Source organism: Python bivittatus, unplaced genomic scaffold (genome assembly GCF_059951505.1).
Source record: "Python bivittatus isolate LINGU-HERP-01145 unplaced genomic scaffold, Pbiv_v1 ctg000700_np1212, whole genome shotgun sequence".
NCBI classification, from domain to species: Eukaryota; Metazoa; Chordata; class Lepidosauria; order Squamata; family Pythonidae; genus Python; species Python bivittatus.
Genome location: NW_028277098.1, coordinates 68,995,523 through 69,016,942, shown reverse-complemented (window position 1 = coordinate 69,016,942; position 21,420 = coordinate 68,995,523). Strand labels below are relative to the sequence as shown.

General features: G+C 42.1%; 1 protein-coding gene across 2 annotated transcripts in view; it reads right to left on the bottom strand.

Moving 5' to 3' along the window:
* The window catches only part of MAGI3 (membrane associated guanylate kinase, WW and PDZ domain containing 3), a 140,322-nt gene that overhangs the window by 93,783 nt on the left and 25,119 nt on the right, over positions 1-21,420 (bottom strand). For both annotated transcript variants that reach the window (XM_088154398.1, XM_088154399.1), the window contains exon 2: positions 2,111-2,227. In XM_088154398.1, coding sequence (XP_088010524.1) covers positions 2,111-2,227 — 117 coding nt within the window. The remainder of the gene's footprint in view (positions 1-2,110; positions 2,228-21,420) is intronic.

Genomic DNA, 21,420 nt, shown 5'->3' with positions numbered 1-21,420 from the left:
AGCGCCCCCCCCCCCCACTTTATGGGAGATCTTCTCTCTTTCATATGGATCTTGGCAAGATGTCCCCTCCCTCCATAAAAAAAAGAGGAGGGAAAACAAGAAAAAAATATATCTCAGGTTAAAATCTGTTTTATTAAACTTCATGTCCTTCCCATTTCTGATACAAAGAAATCTTCAATTTATTATTTCTCTTTGCAATGAATGTATCTCTTTTCCCAGCATACATGGGTAGAAGAACGGGGGCATACATGTATTTGGGTTAGGAGCTTTAACTTGGCCCCATAAAATCTACAAAATCACACTGGGAATGTCTGAAAACATTAAGTATTTTTCAAAATATTAGAATAGGAACACTGTTGCACCGAACATTATTTGGATGTTTTCTAAATAAGCTTTTGGGCAAGAACAATCAGCCCCTCTATCCTCACTGCATATGTAAGGAACAGATCACCTATGAGTACAGCATGGTACCCTGGATAATGCAGCAAAATCACAAGAATAAGAGGTTGCTTATTTTTTAACTGTTATTCAAATGGTCATCTGTGTACTCACATAACCCACACTCCATTCTCATGCAGACTGACATCTTTTCCCTCTTATTCTATCTCAGGATGTGGAGTAAATGTCCTTTGGCATGTTCAATGATAGCAGGACAGGCTGCATTTTCACCCAACAGGTCAACTACTGAACTTGTGAACTCTATACAGGAACAGAACCAATTTTACTACCTGAAGAATCAGAGCTGTGAGTAAGCAATTCGCTTTAAATTAGTAGGAGATATTTTGCTGTGGATCCATGATGGGCAACATTATTGGCTCAGAGAGCCTTACATGTTGCTGAGTTGGCACAAGGGTCACATAAATTCACATACCAATTTGCATACACATGCACATCTGCCCCTTCAAATAAAAAGATAGAGACAGAGACTGAAAAAGAAATACATCACCCCTCTTCCTAGCAACCTCCTGAAGATCACTTAGTGCTCTTCCTGCTAACAGCAGTGGAAAATTCATGATCTCCTCTACATGCACTGTGGGGGAAGGACTATATTACCCACTAAAAAACTTACTAGCGAAACTAGCAGAATTCATCTGGTAAACTACAGAGATTGCATGAAGAGTTAGCATAACCAATGTTTCTAATAATTCTTGTACAACCAAATCAAAAATTAAAAATAAATTTTAAAAAGTAGGTGCTATTCAATTAACATAACTGTTTCTGCTACTGGAATAAATCTTTTTTTTTTGGATCAGATTGTTGGGTAGGATGGGAGAACGTGCAAGTAGCTCCAGGGGGAAGAAAAGTACTACAGTGGTACCTCGGGATACGAACGCCTCTACTAACGAACTTTTCGGGTTACGACCAGCTCTGGCCGCAAAAATTTACCTCGATGTGCGAACTCCGCCTCGGGGTATGGCCATTTTTCCGCCCTGACACATAGTCCGCGGCCATTTTCCCACCCCTGACACGTGGTCCGCGGCCGTTTTCCCGCCCCTGACACGTGGTCCGCGGCCATTTTCCCGCCGTGCCATGCCACACCACGCCCAGCCATTTTCCCGCCGTGCCACGCCCGGCCGTTTTCCTGATGCGCCGCACCGCGCGCGGCCGTTTTCCCGCCAAGCCGCGCCACGCCCAGCCGTTTTCCCGCCGCGCCGCGCCTGGCCGTTTTCCCGCCCCTGACGCGTGATCCGCACACGCCAGAATGGATTAACGGTAATTACATTGAACCTTATGGGAAAATTTGCTTCGGGGTGCGACCAAATTCGGAGGGGGGAACGGATTAACCGGATTTACATTGAACCCTATGGGGAAATTTGCATCGGGTTACAACCAACTCGGGATACACCCAGCGTCACAGAACGGATTAAGTTCATATCCCGAGGTACCACTGTATTGGGTAACCATATTTCTGTTGAGAAAAAGTCATAATGAAATATAGTAAATCACCAATAAAAACATGGGAATGAAGATGAAATTCCCAGTGACACTATTTATAATTTCAGAATGCAGGTTTTGCTAGCTTATATCATGTCCTTAAATCATGTATTACTTAATGTTTCCTTTCAAATCTGATATTTATTCCAAAGGAATATGTTAACATGATACTTACATGGGATAGTTCTCAAGTAAAGATTATCTCTGATAACCTGTTGCAGTTTGTGATCAACTGAACCCTTCTGAAACTGTAGGCTTAGATAATGACGTAAATCTTTGTTGATGACTTTGCCTGTAATAAAAACAAAAAACAAGGTACTATGAAATACTATAATCTGATACCTGATAGATAATATATAATCACTCAAGCTCTTCAATATTCTCATTCTGTATTATTCAGCGATATCCAAAGTACAAAATAAATGTGAGCAGAAAAATATATAAATGAGGTTTATAAATAGTCTACACTTGAAACACGCAGCCTATAATCTGTCCAATTAGTTCACCATGTTTCATTTCTCTTTGACCTTGAGCTTTTCCCATGCCAACAATCTTTTTATGACTATTCTCTTCCAGCATCACTTCATGCATTGTGTTGGGAAAGGTAAGATTTGAAGGTAATTTGGACTAACATACTTTCAGCTTTAGTATAATTTATTCTGAACAATTAGAGTTTTATAAAATAGCACTGAATAGCAGACCCAGTATATTACTATAAATATTACTTTGAAATCTGCAATGTGACATTATGAAAATAAAATCCACAGACCCTTCAGTTTACTCTTGACTAGAAACTCCTAAAACAGAATATTGCTCATGAAAGAATAGCTGGCACTCAGTATGGTGAGTGAAGCTGTAGCACTATGAATAAAGTCAACGTATAAAAGGTTTGCTAAAAACTGGAGGAAAGTTCACAATTTCAGGTACTCTAGGTATACAGGTAGTTCTCACTTAACCACAATAGGGGCTGAAAACTGGTCATTAAGTGGGGTGGTCATTAAGCAAGTTACCACGTGATCAGACCCAATTTAATGACTATTTTTGCGATGGATGTAAAGTGAATCATCATAGTCATGTGGTTGTTAAGTGAATCACATGGTTGTTAAGTGAATCCAGCTTCCCCAATGGACTTTTTTGCCAGAATTCACCTAACCACATGATTCGCTTAACAACCATGTGATTCGTTTAACGACTGCAGTAATTTCCTTTACGACCATTGTAAAAAAGGTGTGTGATCATGTGACTGCAGAGTGGTGCGACGGTTTGTGACAGTCATAAGTGCAAGCACAGACTGTAAAGCACTTTTTCCAAGGCTGTCCTAACTTTGAACTGTTGTTAAACGAATGGTTGTTAAATGAGGACTACCTGTACTCTGTATCAAATAACTTTTATCCATTAAGTTTCAAAAGAAAAAAAAAACATCCATTATTAGGCAGCTTCACATTGGCACCCTGCAACTGTCTATTTTGAGTAAGAATTTCAGAATCTCAATGTAACAAGTACATTATGTATATCATTTTCATTGTAGGCTATATTCTCATCATGGTATTCATGTATTAACAAATATCAGTTTATGAAAACCTTGCTTAGAAAAAATCCTAAAATTCTCTGCTAGGTAAACTTTAATCCTATATTTCTGGTTGATGTGTACAGCTTGTATTAATACTGATCATTAAGTATACAGGATATAATATAGGTGAAATCTATTTATATCATTTATCAGCTTCAGTTTATTTATTTATTTATTTATACATCACATTTATACAGCCGCCCATCTCACAAAGCTACTCTGGGCGGCGTACAACAATTAAAATAAAATAACAAATGAATACAAACAAGTATTATAAAAAGATAAAAAATTATTATTAGAATAAAAACATTATTACAAATTTTAAAAAAAGAATTAAAAAAAAATTAAAATATACAAGCCCCACGGAGGGAGCAGAATATCAATTACAGCGGAGCCATCTAAGAATGTCTTCAGTTCCCAAGGACCCCCAGGCCTGATGACCCAACCAGGTCTTGAGGGACTTCCTAAATGACAGCAGGGAAGGGCAAGCCTAACATCAGGGGGGAGAATGTTCTACAAGGAGGGAGCCATGGCAGAGAAGGCCCACCTCCTGGGACCCACCAAACGCAAGTTCCTGGGCGATGGAATGCATAGCATATCTTCCCTGCCGGATCTGGATCTAACAGGGCAGGCCAATGTGATCAGGGAGAGGCAGTCCCTCAGATAACCCAGCCCCATGCCATGAAGGCCTTTAAAGGTCAAAACCAGCACCTTGAATTGGGCCCAGAAGCAAACCGGCAGCCAATGCAACTTGTGAAGCAGAGGTGTAATGTGTGCTCTTCTAGGAGCACACGTAACTGCCCGCGCTGCTGCATTCTACACCAGTTGAAGCTTCCGGATATTCTTCAAGGGCAGCCCCATGTATAGCGGATTACAGTAGTACAATACTTTTAATACTTTTATTTAATTTCCCATAACAAATAGCCACTATATATAATTATTTTTAAAAGCAATTCTGATAGTTTACAATCTAACAAAGCTACAAAAACTTTACAAAATCCAACATTCTTTCACAGCTGAAAACAAACTTTGTTTTTTTAAAAAAATAATAAAAATCCATTAAGGGTGCTGTTTTTAACATGAGAGATTCTGACATCAAGCAATGTAAAATATTTTTCCTAATCCTAATATTTTTTTTTCCTCTGTGTGGTTTTAATCATGTTTTTAATTGTGATTTTATCTGTAAACCTCTGTAAGCGTTGAAGTTGATGTCACACTGTGGAGATATATATATATATATATACACACACACATACATACATACATACATATACAATACTGTGCAAAAGTACTGTACTTTTTAGGCAGGTGTGAAAAAATGCTGTAAAGTAAGAATGCTTTCAAAAATATACAGTGGTACCTCAGTTCACGAACTTAATTTGTTCCACGATTCTGGTCGTGAGCCGAATTGGTCACGAACCGAATCAAATTTCCCCATAAGGTTCAATGTAAATAAGGTTAATCCGTTCTTACCCCTACGAACGTGGTCGCCAACCGATTTTGGTCGCCAACCTAATCAAATTTTCCCATAAGGTTCAACGTAAATAAGGTTAATCCGTTCTGAACCATATGCATTTTTTTTTTTAACCACAAAAATATGAAACATTACAGTACAGTATGAAGAGAGAACACTAACCTTCCTTGAGGCGACTTCTGGTGTGGAGGACAGGAAGATGGGTGGGGAGGCGGTTATTGTTTGGAGGGAGAGTCCCCCTCCATAAGGACATCGGGGTTTCCTCTCTTCTTTGACTCTTAGCTGCAGGCTCAGTTCTGGCGAAAAATCTGTCTAATGTCACTTGTTTTTTTCCTCTGCTGCATAACTGGAAGCCTCACCATGTCTTGTCACACTGTAGATGCCACTTCTCTTGCGGAATTTATCAAACCACCCTCTACTGGCTTTAAATTCTTCACTTGTTGCACTTGTAGAGGGTTTTTTTTGCAGTAAATCACTGTGCAATTTCCTGGCTTTTTCACAGACCATAGCTTCACTAACGCTATCACCGGCCAGCTGTTTCTCATTCAACCACACTAACAAAAGTTTTCCACCTCTTCCAGCACTTGTGTCCTCTGCTTGGTTAACATCGTTACTCCTTTTGCCACATCAGCTCCTTTGATAGCATTTTTATTCTTCAAAATAGTCGAGACTGTCGACTTAGCCATCTTGTACTCCGAAGCCAGATCAGTCACACAAATACCACACTCATGCTTTTCTACAATTTCCTTCTTCAATTCGATGGTTATTTTCTTCAAAATCTTCTTCCCATCCATTCTTGCTCTGCACTTTCTTGTTACCTTCATTATTGCTTTGCACATCCTTGTCACCTTCATTACCGTTCTGCATGTTCCTCTCACCTTCATTACCACTCTGTACTTTCTTTTTACCACCATGCTTGCTCTGCACTTTCTTTGGAGCCATGCTGGATGTACTTTATGTGCTAAAAAGCACACCAAAAAGCTTCACAGCAAGTGTCTATCTGCGACCGCGATCTCACCTAGAGGAAGCCACGACCACGGGTCAGAGCAGGGAAGATGGCTGCGGGTCATGTTCATCACCTGATGCGGAGTTCGCGAATGGAAGCAAAATTCTGCGAATGCTGCTGTTCGCGAACTGAACTGTTAGTGAACAGAACCATTTGTGAACCAAGGTATTACTGTATATTGTAATTGTTTATGTTTATCAATTTACAAAATGCAAAGTGAGCAAACAGAAGAGAAATCCAAATCAAATTAATAGTTGGTGTGACCACCCTTTGCCTTCAAAACAGCATCAATTCTTCTAGGTACGCTTGCACACAGTTTTTGAAGGAACTCGGCAGGTAGGTTGTTCCAAACATCTTAGAGAACTAACCACAGATCTCCTGTGCATGTAGGCTGCCTCAAATCCTTCTGTCTCTTCATGTAATCCCAGAAAGACTCAATGATGATGAGATCAGGGCTCTATGGAGGCCAAACCATCACTTCCAGGGCTCCTTGTTCTTCTTTACGCTGAAGATAGTTCTTAATGACATTGGCTGTATGTTTGGGGTTGTTGTCCTGTTGCAGAATAAATTTGGGGCCAATCACACGCCTCCCTGATGTCATGGCATGATGGATAAGTATCTGCCTGTATTTCTCAGCATTGAGGACTCCACTGATCCTGACCAAATCTCCAACTCCATTTGCTAAACTTGCAAGGAAGCTCCACCATACTTCACTGTTGCCTGCAGACACTCATTATTGTACCGCTCTCTAGCCCTTTGGTGAACGAACTGCCTCCTGCTACAGCCAAATCTTTCAAATTTTGACTTTATGCTGAAGAGCACCTGCTGCCATTTTTCTGCACCCCAGTTTCTATGTTTTTGTGCACAGTTGAGTCGCTTAGTCTTGTTTCCACATCGGAGGTATGGCTTTTTGGCCACAATTCTTCCACGAAGACCACATCTGGCCAGACTTCTCTGGACAGTAGATGGGTGTACCTGGGTCCACTGGTTTCCGCCAGTTTTGTGCTGATGGCGCTGGTGGACATCTTCCAATGTCGAAGGGAAGTAAGCATGATGTGCCTTTCATCTGCTGCATTAAGTTTCCTTGGCCGACCACTGCGTTTACGGTCCTCAATGTTGCCCGTTTCTTTGTGCTTCTTCAAAAGAGCTTGAACAGCACATCTTAAAACCCCAGTCTAGTTTGAAATTTGAAAAATTAAGAATGGGCTGATCTTTCCTTCCTGATTTGCTTCTTTCAACAGCAATTAATGGGTTCCCTGATTGCCTGGCAATGGAAGAGATCAGAATATGGTATCTTCCAACTTCTGAACCCAGGGCAATTGCCAACAGAAGTTGAGTATTTAATCACACAGGAAAGGTAAAGCAAACTTTAGAAAACTGTTCCTTCTTTGACCAATACAAGGAGCCAGGATGGGCTCCTTCTTCCCATTATGCTCTTTGTGGGAATATAAGAATCTTACTGGGCTTGGTCTCCTGGCCAATGGGAAAGGCCAGAATGTACTCTCCCTCTGCTCTTCAATTTCAAAGGAAATTGTGGAACATGACTATACATGATCTACAAATAATATGTTTTCTATGGTAGTCTGGTTTTCTGCATAAAATTTTGGAGGCATTTATACCCAGTCCTCAGAGTTATAGCCGTTGGAGCACCCCTGCGGTCATGTGATCAAAATTCAGGCACTTGGCAACCCACCTGCATTTACAACCACAGGATGTGCTTCAACAACTCCCACCTGCCTATCTCCCCATCTCTGCCTTTTTCGCTCCCTTCATGAGACAGCTGCTGGCCATGTGAAACTTTCTTCCCAAGGTTGCATGCAGCCTTCCTGAGGCCTCATGAAGGGCCAGGCCGCACATATCTCGTCAGCAACAGGAGCAAGAAGATGGTGAAGGTCAGCTGGGGGCGACAAAGAGCAGGGCAGCAGGGGCCACAGAGTTCAAGGTAGAGAGGGCGGCTGCAGCTGGGCCTTCACACCATGGTGCTGGGGTGGCTGGGTCAGCTGCAGCTTTGCACCACAGTGCTAGGCTGGGGAGGCTGCATTACAACCACATCACTTAGCAATGGAAATTCTGGTCCCAAATACTGTCATTAACCGAGGACTACCTATATTACTCTACCTTTTGTGCTGACTGTATCAGGAGACCAATAAAAGAATATGCTTGTATATGGGTGCATGCGCTTGTACATATGCATCTATTTGAATATTGTGTTCTGGTTGTTTTATCAGAGCAGAGCTCCCTAAACTAGCTAGCATCCAATGTGTCGACATCAACTCCCAGAACTCCTCAGCCAGTAAGGTTATTACTGAGAATTCTGATAGTTTTGAAATCTTCACACTTGATAAAACTACAGAGCACCCTGGTTAAGTCTATTCCAGTATTTCTTCCATAGAAATCTACACAGAATGAAAAAAGGCAGGTGAACACTATCTAGACACAGACTACTATATAAAGTCCTGTTTTTCTGCAACACGTAATTTATATATTCCTGTAATCCTTTAAACTGTTTTAGCTGTTTTATGTATTTCAAATGTCATTCTAAAAAGTGAAAATATTAATTTTCTATTAATAAAATTATATTCTACCTTTCTCTGTAGATATGTACAAGACAACATAGTGCTTACAAGTTTCAGGTATAGAACCATCAAATTATAGTCTTGGCAGGGGCATTTTAACTATTAAATCCAACCAACAGCTCACTGAAGAAATCCAAATTAAAGAATCAAAGATGTATGACAGTCTAGCCACTGCTTAAGCATATCCAGTGAAGAGAAGTTCACTTCCTTCCTTGGTTAACTGCTTCCATTCTTGAAGTGCTCATACTATTTGGGTGTTCTTCCTAACAGTAAACCAGAATCTACTTTCCTGTAACATCAGGCTATTAACCTGCCTGAGCTGCTGGAGGTCATCTCGGGGCTGGTGGTGGTGTTCCCCAGGTTTATGGTTCTGGGGGACTTCAACCTGCCATCCCTGGGAGTCCTCGGATGCGGCTCGGGAGTTCATGGCTACCATGGCAGCCATGGGCCTGTCTCAAATTGTGCAGGACCCCACCCGAGACAGTGGCCACATGCTGGATTTGGCCTTTTTGTTGGAGCAGTGGCAAAGTGATATGAGGGAAGATATACAGCTTTCCCTGTTGTCATGGTCAGATCACGTCCTGATGACCCTGAGTTTCTCCTATGCCACCCCCCTCTGCAGGGAGGCAGGACCAATGTGATTGGTCCACCCCCAGTGTCTGATGGACCCGTCAGGGTTTCAGAGGGAGCTGGGGGGTATTCCCATGGATCTGCTGCACAGTCCAGCAGAGGCCTTGGCTGCTGGCTGGAATAGGGAGGCAGCCGGGGCCTTGGACAGGATCGTGCCTATGAGACCTCTCTTGCCACCTCGGCCCTGACACTCCCCATGGTTTAAGAAGGAGTTGAGGGCGCTGAAGAGGGTCAAGAGACATCTAGAGCGCCACTGGAGGAAGACAAAGACCAAATCCGACCGAACACAGGTTAGAGCTGCTATCAAGGCCTACATTGTGGCGATAAGAGCGGCAAAGCACCAATACTTCTCTGCCATTATTGCGTCTGCAGAATGCCACCCGGCGGCCCTGTTCAGAATCACTAGGTCCCTCCTTGGCAAGGGGGATGTGGGGGTTCATTTGCAGGGCTGTGCAGAGGAATTTTTGGAGCATCTGCAGGACAAAGTCGTTCGAATTTGTTCCAAGTTAGACTCCGAGCATGGGGCAGGGTCTGGTGAGATACCAGGAGACAGTTCTTACACAGTTATCTGGGAACAGTTTGATCCTGTTGATCCTGAGGAAGTGGACAGGATCCTGGGGACTGTGAAGGCCACCACTTGCCATCTTGACCTATGCCCCTCGTGGCTGCTGAAAGCAGCTCAGGAGGTGACATGTGGTTGGATCCATGGATTATTAATACATCCTTGCAGGAGGGAGTGTTTCCAGCTGCCTTTAAGGAGGCATTGGTGCACCCCCTCCTCAAGAAACCCTCCCTGGATCCTACTGTACTGGACAATTTTCGTCCAGTCTCCCACCTCCCCTTTTTGGGGAAGGTGGTTGAAAAAGTGGTGGCATCATAGCTCCAAAGGGTTCTGTAGGAAATGGATTATCTGGACCCCTTCCAGTCAGGTTTCAGGCCCAGTTATGGAACGGAAATGGCATTGGTCACACTTATGGATGATCTCTGGCAGGAGCGGGATGGTGGAAGTGTGACCATCCTTGCTCTCCTTGATCTTTCAGCAGCTTTCAATACCGTCGACCACAGTATCCTGTTGGGACGACTCAGGGAACTGGGGGTGGGCGGCACAGTATTGTGCTGGTTCACCTCCTTTCTTCAAGGCCGATCCCAATCAGTGGTGATAGGGAGTGAGAGGTCCCATCCCCAGCCCCTGCTTTGTGGGGTGCCGCAGGTTTCGGTTCTCTCTCCGCTCCTTTTCAACATCTGCATGAAACCGCTGGGTGAGATCATCCACCATCATGGGATGAGGTATCATCAGTATGCTGATGATATGCAATTATACATCTCCCTCCCAGGTGAAGCAAGTGATGCCATGACCGCCCTTTCGTGGTGCCTGGAGGCTGTAAAGGTCTAGATGGGGAACAACAGGCTTCAGCTAAACCCTGGTAAGACGGAGTGGCTGTGGGTTAATGGCTCCTCTGTATCCAGGACGTTGTCATCTTTAGTGCTGGATGGGGTAGCACTGCCCCAGACAGACCCAGTGCGTAATCTGGGGGTCCTCCTAGACTCACGGCTCCAGCTTGAAGAGCAGGTGGCAGCTGTAGCAAGGAGGGTCTTTGCAGAACTTCGGGTTGTGCATCAGTTACGCCCTTTCCTGGATCGGGATGCCCTTCGAATAGTCACTCGTGCCCTTGTTATCTCCCAAATAGACATGTAGACTGCAATGCGCTCTACATGAAGAGTATCCGGAAGCTACAGCTGGTCCAGAATGCAGCCATGCGGGCTATTTTTGGAGCCCCAAGAAGGGCCCATGTAATGCCGTCGCTCCATGAGCTGCGTTGGGTACCAGTTTGCTTCCGGGTCCAATTCAAGGTGTTGGTTATCACCTTTAAAGCCCTACATGGCATGAGACCAGGTTACCTAAGGGACCGCCTCTCCCCCATGACTTCAACCCGTCCCACCTGATCACACAGAGAGGGCATGCTTCGGACCCCCTCAGTAAAAGAACTCCAATTAGCAGGGTCCAGAAGGTGGGCCTTCTCTGCAGTAGCCCCCGCTCTTTTGAACATTCTGCGCCCGGAGGTACGATTGGCCCCCTCACTCCTGGCCTTCCTCCGAAGGGCTTTGAAGACCTGGTTCTGTCACTTGGCCTGGGGTGGGGAGGGAATACTTCAAGAGTGGGGATGGCTAGCCCCATAGAGGCCTGTTGTCTTCAGCCCCAGATTCTTCATCTTCTTGGACCCACCTTTTCCTCTTTTTCAATAATGTTTTTAAATTTTGAAGTTTTATGTATTTATATGTATTTATGGTTTAATGTTTTGTGTGAGTCGCCCAGAGTCCCCCATTGGGGGGAGATGGGCAGGGGAGAAAATAAATAAATAAATAAATAAATAAATAAATAAATAAATAAATAAATCCATGTCCTGCAGTCAGGGATGATAGAGGACACAACTTCGACTACTTCTGTGTGACAATTCTTCAGTACCTGAAAAGTGTTATCATACCTCCATCAGTCATCTTTACTCAAGGCTAAACATAATCTGTTCTCCCAGTTTCTTCTCATAAGACTTAGTTTCTGTCCCCTGAGAATCCTCCCTGTGTTTCTATGCATCTGATAAAATTTCTCTAAATCTTTCTTACAACGTGGTGTCCAGAATTAGGCACAGTTCTTGAAGTGAAGTCTGACCAGTGCAAAATATGGTGAAATTAGAAAAAATCCCTTGAGTTGCAATCTATACTTGTATTGATGCAGTTTAAAACTGTCTTTGCCTTTTTAGCAGCCATGTTACACTATTAACTTCTGTTCAGCAAGTGATAAACTACAATTCCAAGATCCTTTTCATATATGCTAGTATCAACACAAATATCCTCATCTTACACTGATAGTTTTCATTTATTTTTCCTAAATGAAGAACACTGATTCTACTGCATTTTATTCTGTTATTTCCAGCCCACTTCTCTAACCTATCCGGATTACTTTAATTATCTCTGTTTTCTGGAGCATACTCACTTTTGAATTATCTGCAATTTTATAAACAGTCCTTCCATTTCTTCATCTCAGTCATTAAATGAAAATGTTGAAGTGTATCAGGCACAGAACTGAATCCTTTAGCATCCACTTGATACTTCTATCGTAGAGGTAGCTAGTGTGTTCATCAAAAGAACCTCTGATGAATACTTTTTCAGCATGGTTTTCAAGCAATAAATCTATCCCATACAAATGTCATCAAGTTCGTATTAATTAGAAGCCCATATCCAGCTTGCTAATTAGAATATTATGAGGTAATATTTCTAGTTAGTAATATCTGAAGTCAAATTATATTACATCCACATTTCTAGAATATACTAAGACATTTATACCTTTAATAAAATAATAAGAGAAGTAAGATTAGTCAGGCAAGCCTTGTTTTTGGCAAATCCGTACTGACTTCTAATAATAATTGCATTGTTTTCAAGATATTCACTTTGGTCTATTCAGTGCCTATTTTTAAGTGTGCACTAAATGAACTTCTCTAGGTAATTTTTTTATTATTATTATAAGGCTACAATCAAAAATATTATTTGCCATCGATATATCATTTCTGTGATAGGACAACAAAAAAGCTAACTAAAAATAAGAGGTAGCAATGCCCTGGACACAAGAAATGTCCTGAACAGAACCCTGACCCTTAGTAGGGCTGTGCTTCCGCAGTTGTCACATAAACTTGGGAAAAGACACAGATGCTTTAAAGAACTACAAATGGCCTCCACTCACATCCTAGTGAACTCTGAAGTTTCTATTTGGAATCAAACCCAAAGCATTACACCATCTTCACCTGGTACACCAGTTGTGCCTCATCCTGAAATAGAAGGTACTGGTGGCAATCATACCCTTGTAACCTCACATATGGATTACTGCAATGCAGTCTATATGGGACTGCCTTTGTAACTGAAGTTGCAACTAGAGCAAAATCAATCTATCTATCTATCTATCTATCTATCTATCTATCTATCTATCTATCTATCTATCTATCTATCTATCTATCTTTATATACCCGCCCATCTCACACAAATGCAGCAGTCTATGCACTAACAGATGCAATTTGTTTCTCCTATGTAACGACAGTACCGCAGAAGCTGCACTAGTTGCCAGTCAATTTCCAGGGACAATTCAAGGTGGGAATTACCATTTTAAAATCCTACATGACTTGGGGCCTGGTTGTCTTTGAGATCACTTACTACATATAACTTATCTGTTCAACACATGCCTGCAAAGAATGACTGCTTAACATCCCCAACCCCTGGAAGAGGAGACATATAGGACAGGATTTTCTGCAAGAGTGCCCTTCTTATGGAATTCCCTTTCACCAAAAATAAAATCAGCACCCTCATTGTTAATATTTAGGAAGTTTTTAAAAAAATAGCTATTCCTAAGAGCATTTGGAGATTGGGGAAATTGTTACTTCGTTGTAGCTGGGATGACTCAAGATTCTAATAATACCTATTATGCTAATTATGATTATTACATTGCTTATTATGTTGTACTTTATAGCTATTGTATTTTTGTACTCTTATATTCCTACTCATAAGCCACTTTGAGTTGCAATGATTGAGGTGACATAAAAGCCTTTGTGAATAAATAAATAAATAAATAAATAGGTACTAAAACACAAGCAGCACTGGAGAAATTTAAAATACATCCTCCCTCCACAAGAGAAATCAGATTTACAGTAATGTTAGAAAGAGAAATCCCATTCAGAATTAGAGAACCAACTCTCTGCCACTTCAGATTTTTTTGACAACCTAATTTAGATGATATAGTACAATCTCCCTCTTGCAGCATTTTTACCTGCTAAAATGAAAGACTCATTCACTCTTGATCTCAGGATGAAAATGTGTTCTAAATGTTTTTAAAACATATACAAATAAAAATGGAACTTGGATAATGCCATATTATCAAAAATACTAGGAAGAATTAAAAGTAAAGTGGGGGAGGCTTTTAAGTGCTGACACCAATCCTATTAAACCAGTCCAGAAGGATACTATAACTAACGGTATCAAATACTATTTGTTAATCCAGATTGAGAGCCAGTTTGGTGTACTGCTTAAGGCACCAGAAACCAGGAAGCTGTGAGTTCAAATCCCGCTTTAGGTACAAATCCAACTGGATGACCTTGCGACAGTCACTCTCTCTCAGCCTTAGGAAGCAGGCAATGGCAAACCACTTCCGAAATCTTTCCAAGAAAACTGCAAGGACTTGTCCAGGCAGTAGCCAGGAGTCAACACTGACTTGAAGGCACCAAAAAAAAAAAAAAAAAAATCCAGATTACCCAGAAGAGGTAATTTTACAGATTCAAACATAACCATTCCTCCTGAGATTCATGGGAATTATGATTTCTAAACCATCTTGACTTTATTTATTTAATCATATTTTATAACCACCCATCTCACAAAATGTAACTCTGGGCGGCATACTTAATGAAACTAGGGCCTTTTCTCAAATTGTATTTGACATTAACACATCAGCAGGACACTTGCCCAAACTGGTTTTCATTCTAGAGTAGGAAAAGTTGATTGGAGAGTGGAATCTGCTCACATCTCAAACTGAAAAAAAACTGAAAGGTTTCTTTTTGATTCTGGGATATGCTCATAAAGATGGACAGCAATGCAACCAAGGCGTCAGTTAACTCTTGGGACTGAAAGATTTCTCAGATTGTGATCACAATTGTTCCTAAATGTTTCCAACTGAACTATGAAGCAGGTGTAGGAAACCCATGGTCCCCCAGTGTCCTTCCTGAAATTCCCAAGAACCCCATGTAGTTCAGGTTGCTTAAATTCAGTAGCACAATCAGTGAATGAGGAAAATTATTAAAATAAAAATATATATGTGAAATCTCTGCTATGCTTAACTCAGCTTTTCACTTAGCCCTCCACCTATCTCCCCACCCGCAAAAAGAAAAATTCATCTCAGTCTGTTCTAGTGATATCACTGTGTTACTGGCATCCCTCAGAGCAGATTTTTTTTTTTTTTAAGGTGCCTGCATTCCTGTAATCTCAGCTTGCTGGGATCTTGAAAAACTGAAAATAATGAAATGGCATCTGATTGCTAGAATGCAGATAAACAGTTGGATCTAAAGGTAGTCCTCACTTACTGAACATTTCTTCAGCTACTATTCAAAGTTATGACAGTGTTGAAAAAATAACCTTTTGGCCCATTTACAACCTTCACAGTGTCCCTCAATCACATAATCGCCATTACAGTCGGTATGCCTTGTCCTGTGCCTGACCTGTGGTTTTTTCCCCCCTTTGTAGAGCAGAAAGATTGGAGAGAAAGGGACTGCAAGAAAGGAAGTTGTTTGCTGTTCTACACATCAAAAGCAATGTGATCACACTGGCAGTCCAGGGCTGGGAGCTGCAGGCGCACTATGCAAACAGTTTACAGTACTCTCTTGAAACCTCTTTCTAATTTCTCCATGGGGGGAGGGGGGGAAGCAAGCAATTTTTGTAGGCAATCTCTCCTTTCCCTGACCCTTCCCCCTCCCCCCCCCATAGAGCAGAGACACTAGAGAGGGATTTCAAGAGAGTAAGCTGTTTGCTCTTCTACACATCAAAAGCAATTGTAATCATGCTGGCAGCCCAGGGCTGGGAGCCATGAGCGAGCTACACAAGCAACTTACAGTACTCTTTTGAAATTCCCTTCTCCCCAATCTCTCCACTCTGCAAAGAGGTTGGGCAGAAAAAAAAAGCAAGCGATTTCTGTAGGCAATCTCTCCTTTCCCTGACACCCCCCCCCCCCAACCTCTGCAGAGCAGAGAGATTGGAAAGAAAGGGATTCCAAGACAGTAAGCTGTTTGCATAATGCACCCGCAGCTCCCAGCCCCAGGCTGTGGTGCAATCACACTGCCTTCAATGTATACAAGATAGTAAGCAGGCACTTACAGCATTCCAAAGTGTGGGGGTGTGGTTAGAAGGCAAAGAAAAGCCAAAAGTGTGAAACTGAGTAGTCCTGTCTCTTTCTAGCTGAAAAGCACAGTCACTGCCATGTGATTTCCCACTTAGTGACCACTTCGCTTAGCAGTGGAGTTGCCAGTCCCAATTAGGGTCATTAAGCAAGGACTACCTGTACTGTTAAGCAGCTTTCTATTCACTGGTAAATGGACCAAAACAGTTTCCCTCAGGAGGAAACTGAAGAATTAGACCTTGGAAAATTATATCTCTCTACCTTGTAATAGGTTCCATAATCTTTCTTTCTCTTTTTTTTAATATAATTTTTATTAAGAATTTTAATTACAATTGTAAAAACGAATACAAACTTAACTTAAAGAAAGATAAAAGAATAGAAAAAAAGATTTAAAAGTGAAGGGGAAAAAATCAAAGAAAAAGAAAAAAATATATAAAGAAGTGACTTCCAACCTTCATCACAAGTATGAGGAAATTTAATAACTCTTTACCCCCATAAGGTTACAAGAAGATATCTCTTCATCCTATATCCCATCCCTTATCTATAAGCAAATCCATAAAACATCAACTTTTCAATCCTGGTGTCAGCAAAAAAGTCCATAAAGGGTTGCCAAAACTTTGCAAAAACAATGTCTTATTTTAATCTTGATCAAATAAACCAAGATCCCTTCCTTTTATTTCTATCAGTCCTAATCTTTAATTCAATCAAATATTGTAATAGGATTTGATTTCTCTTCAATTCTTTACCCTATTGCACAGATTTCTTCAAGGCTTTAACAAGCCTCTTTTGTAGATCCAATAAGAAAACATTTTCCAGGTTAGTCTCTCGGTTTATCATTTGTATTTCCCTTTTAATTTTTAAAGCTTCAGCCAGTTTCTTTTGTATAGGTAGTCCTTGGCTTATGACCACAATTGGGACCAGAATTCCATCGCTAAGCAATGCAATCATAAAGCAAGATGTTACGTGACCGCATTGCTCAGAGACCACAATCCCAGCACTGCCACTGTTAACTGAGAATTGCAGGTCATTAAGCGAGTACTGGGGGGGGGGGAGTATTGGTCCCTCCCAGCCCTGAGCCACAGTAAGGTAAGGGACTGCCTCCAACTCCCCCCACCCACCTATCTCCCTCCCCATCTCTGCCCTTCTGGCTCCCTGCACCCTGCGTCGTGTGGTGTTAAGCAGCCCCAGAACCTCGTGGCTCTGGGGCTGCTTACCATACTCTGGGAAGCCGCAGCTGCCCCAGCCCAGTCCCAGTCGCACTCACCATCCTGCACTCTGAGACCCTTGCCACCCTTCACTCTGCCACCCCAGCTGACTTTGCTATCTTTTTGCTCCCGCTGCTGAGGCGTGCCCAGCCTGGCTGCTGAGCAGGGTCGGGCTTTGGCTGCAAAAAGAAAAAAGAAAAAAGAAAAACCAAAAGCATCTCCAGAGCCCCAGCATGCCAAAAAGCCTCTTTGCAAAAAATTCCTTGAGCGTGGTGCACCAAAACGCCCCTTTGTGTCATGCTCCTGGGCAGGGCAGGGCTTTTGCTTTGCACTGCTAGAAAAAAAAGGCAAAAGCCCTCCCCCACCTAGGAGCGCAGCGCAAAGGGGCATTTTGGCATGCCAGGTATGAGTTATTATGATCCATTCCAATCTGGTTTTTCCTTGGGATTACAACTGAAGCCACTTTAGTCACCTTCACAAATTTCTTGCAACAGGGAATAGACTAGGCCATTTCACTCAGGATCTTTCTGCTGATTTCAGAACCATTAAGGATCCATTTGTAATGTCTCTCTGGCTTAGAATTTGGGTATATAGCAGTCTTATTTAGAGGGAAATATTTGGAAGAGAGTGCCTCTCCTCCACTATGTAATTTCTGTTTGTGATTCCCCAAAATTCTACCTTACTTCCCCATGCTTTTAAACATTTAAATGAAACTGAGTGAAATAATTGGAAGATCTAAAAAGTGGCTCAAATGTGGTTCATTTTATTGTGCTGTATCTTTTAAGATTTTATCATATGTGTTTATTTTATTATATCTTTTAATTGTAATGGAGTTTGTACTGAATATTTTTAACTTCATGTGGAGAGAAACAGACAGACAGACAGACAGACAGACAACTTAAGCGCAATGCATTTTTGTGAGGGATTCAATGGCAATGGATGTGCTAGGCTATTCAACCTACGTATTTGCCTGTTAGCACACCCTGTATCTGTTATTACAGGTAGTCCTCGGCTTACAACCCAAATTGGGGCTGTAATTTCTGTCGCTAACTGAAGCAGTCATTAAGCAAAACATCAGGTGACTAAGCCACTTAGTGATGGTGGTCCCAGCAGTCCAGATTGTGGTCATTAGGCCAGGATTGTATGCTTGTTAGGCAAGGACCTCAAGCTTCTCCTGCCCTGCACAAACTGCCTCTTCAATTCCCCCCACCTGCCTATCTCCCCCCATCTCTGCCCTTTTGGTCACCTGCACTCCACCACCTACTCCTGCCACCCCCCACTACTGCCGCTCCCAGCTGACCTTCGCCGTCTTCTTCCTCTCCCTGCTGGCCTGGGAGCCAGGTACTGGCCAAGAGTGCAGCCCCAGGACACCCATGGCAAGCACAGCAGGGTGGCGGAGCATCTGCCAAAGGGAGCTCACCTGGCCCAGCAAGAGAGGAGGCAGCAGGACAGAGCTGGTAGAGAAGCCCCATCTTCTACTGCCAGCATGAAAAGCGATAGCCCGCAGACCGTGGAAAGCGCAGTGGGATGGGCTCGAGAGGCAGCGGTGGTAGCTCCCTGAGAGAAGGTGGTGGCTGTGTGGGAAGCACTGTTCAAGGAACTGGAGGAAGCAGAGGGACAAGGGCTTCCCAGAGGCGTAGTGCATGCTTGCAGCTTGCATTGGAAGCGCAAGACCTTGCAGGAGGAAGGTTGGGCCAAGTAAGCAGATGGCCTGTGGACAGGCTGTCGGCACTGGGCTCGCCTCCATCCCTCGCTGAAGCCCACAGGCCGGTTCTCCAGGAGTACTTCCAATAGAGGAAGCAGAGGGACTAGGGCTTCCCAGAGGCACAGTGTGCACTCTGCAGCTTGTGTTGGAAAGGAATACTTCCAACAGAGGAAGGGGAGAGATGAAGGCTTCCTGGAGGCACAGGGCAGGGCAGGGCAGCCGAAAGGGCAGAGATGGGAGGAAAGATAGGTGGGGGGGGGAGTTGAAGCAGACAGTTTTTGCAGGGCAGAACACGACCATGGGATGCTGCAACTGGTCATAAATGTGGGTCGGTCACAAAACAGCCAAATTTTGATCATGTGACTGCGAGGCTGCTGCAATGGCTGGAACTTCGAAGACTGGTTATAACTACCATTCATTCAATGCCATCGTAACTTCAAAGAATCAGTGAATGAATGGTCATAACCTGAGGATTACCCATATTACACAAAAATAAATGTGTTGAAAAGGGGGAGAATACAAAGGAAGGAGCAGTGAGGGCTTCACCAATAACCTGGGTGCTTTCAAACAATTGTACATTAAAAATGTTTTCCTATGAAAGCTCAGCAAAGTGAAGGTGTTTGGCAAGAATGACACATTACTATTATTCACCATCACAGTTAATGATGTTATATTTTGTTGGCACTGAAATGCACTATAAACCAACTGTTGGTCAATACCACTTACGGTACTGAATTGCAGTCTTCCTGTGACCAATTTTTGGCAGGTCATATTTTCCCACTACTGCACTATCCACTTAGAACAAGAAACATTTTTATTTGCTATTTACTATATAATATTGGAAAGTATATACTGAGTGTACAGAATAATTTCCTTTTTCTTTTTTCTAACAGGGATATTTCAAAGTGTGCCATAAAGACAGATAACTAACCTCTTACGGAACTCAAAAGCCATATCACTTGGTTCTTCTATGAAAAAATAAAACAACTGCCTGAGTTGTCTGGAACCTGGGTGGGCCTTATGTGAAACCTGTATGCCCATTGCTAATTATCCCTCAGACTGGAATGTTCAAGAGATAGGGCTTTGGCCCATCTGTATGGAATGCTCATCTACCCCAAGAACATTTGAATTCCCTAGCTAATTTTTTAAAATGGGCTTTGAAGTTTTGAATGTTTCAGTTCACTAGTAATTGCTATAATGTAACATTTTATAGATTTAACTGTCACTGACGTTTTGTTGATGTTACTTAAGTGTTATTTTAATGCAGTTACTTTAACTTCGTATTTTTAAAAGCTTTTCCTAGAAAGGCAGTATCAAACTAAAAAAGATATTAATGCTTTAAAAGTCATAAAACATTTAAATAAGAGTAAGTTATTACAGTGATGGACTTTGGGTACATCTACATACTGTATAAATTCTATGTGATGAGAAACTTTATTTTTATTAATTTGCATAACTAAAATTAGGGATTATATCCCCCCTAGGAAACTTTTCAATCATGTTGTTCCTTCCATGTTTCTGATCTGGACACCAATCAAATAAATTTAATGTTATTCACTTCCCCCCATCCCCTTTCTTCAGAGATTTCTTATTTTGTGCCTAATAAAGATCAGATAATGGAAGAAATAATGTTTTGAAAGTTTTCTTATATACATTGATACTTATTTTATTATCAAGATGTACACTATTAATTAGTTAAACTTGTACGCCGCCCAACTCCCAACAACTGGGCAGCTCACAACAATCAAAGACTTTACAATAAAATATAAAAGATGTCAAATGCGACAGGCCAGATGGAATGAAGTAAGGAGCCTTGCTCTCCCTTGCCAAAAGCCTGGGTGAAGAGCCAGGTCTTCACAGCTTTTCTGAATGACAGCATAGAGGGACCTATCTGGAACTTGGAGGGAACCTCATTCCAGAGGGCAGGCACTGCTGCAGAGAAGGTGAGCTTCCAGGGTCCTGATAGATGACATTGTTTAATTGAAGGAACCTAGAGCACACCAACCCCCCAAAACTGAATTGGTGAGGTAGACACTGTGGGTGACAGGTGGTCCCTCAAGTAACTAAGCCCTATGCCATGCAGGACATACATATACAGTATATGCTATGTATATGCCATGCTCTCTGGAAAACATTTCTATTTTGGATGACTCTATACATCTAAGCTCATATGTGTCTGCCATATGTGGACCATAGGTATAAGTTTTCTTTGCCATTAATTAATTAGACAGAAACCTGTGTAGTCACCAGAGTTTTCTCCTCAAGTGACCCAGATGTTGCAAGTTTTAAAATTGCTAATCTTTATAAAACTATGGAGAACATATTTTTATTTGAAGAAGTGGTCTCAATTTCCAGGATACTTTCAAATCAATTAACAAGCAATATCATTTGATTTTTCCC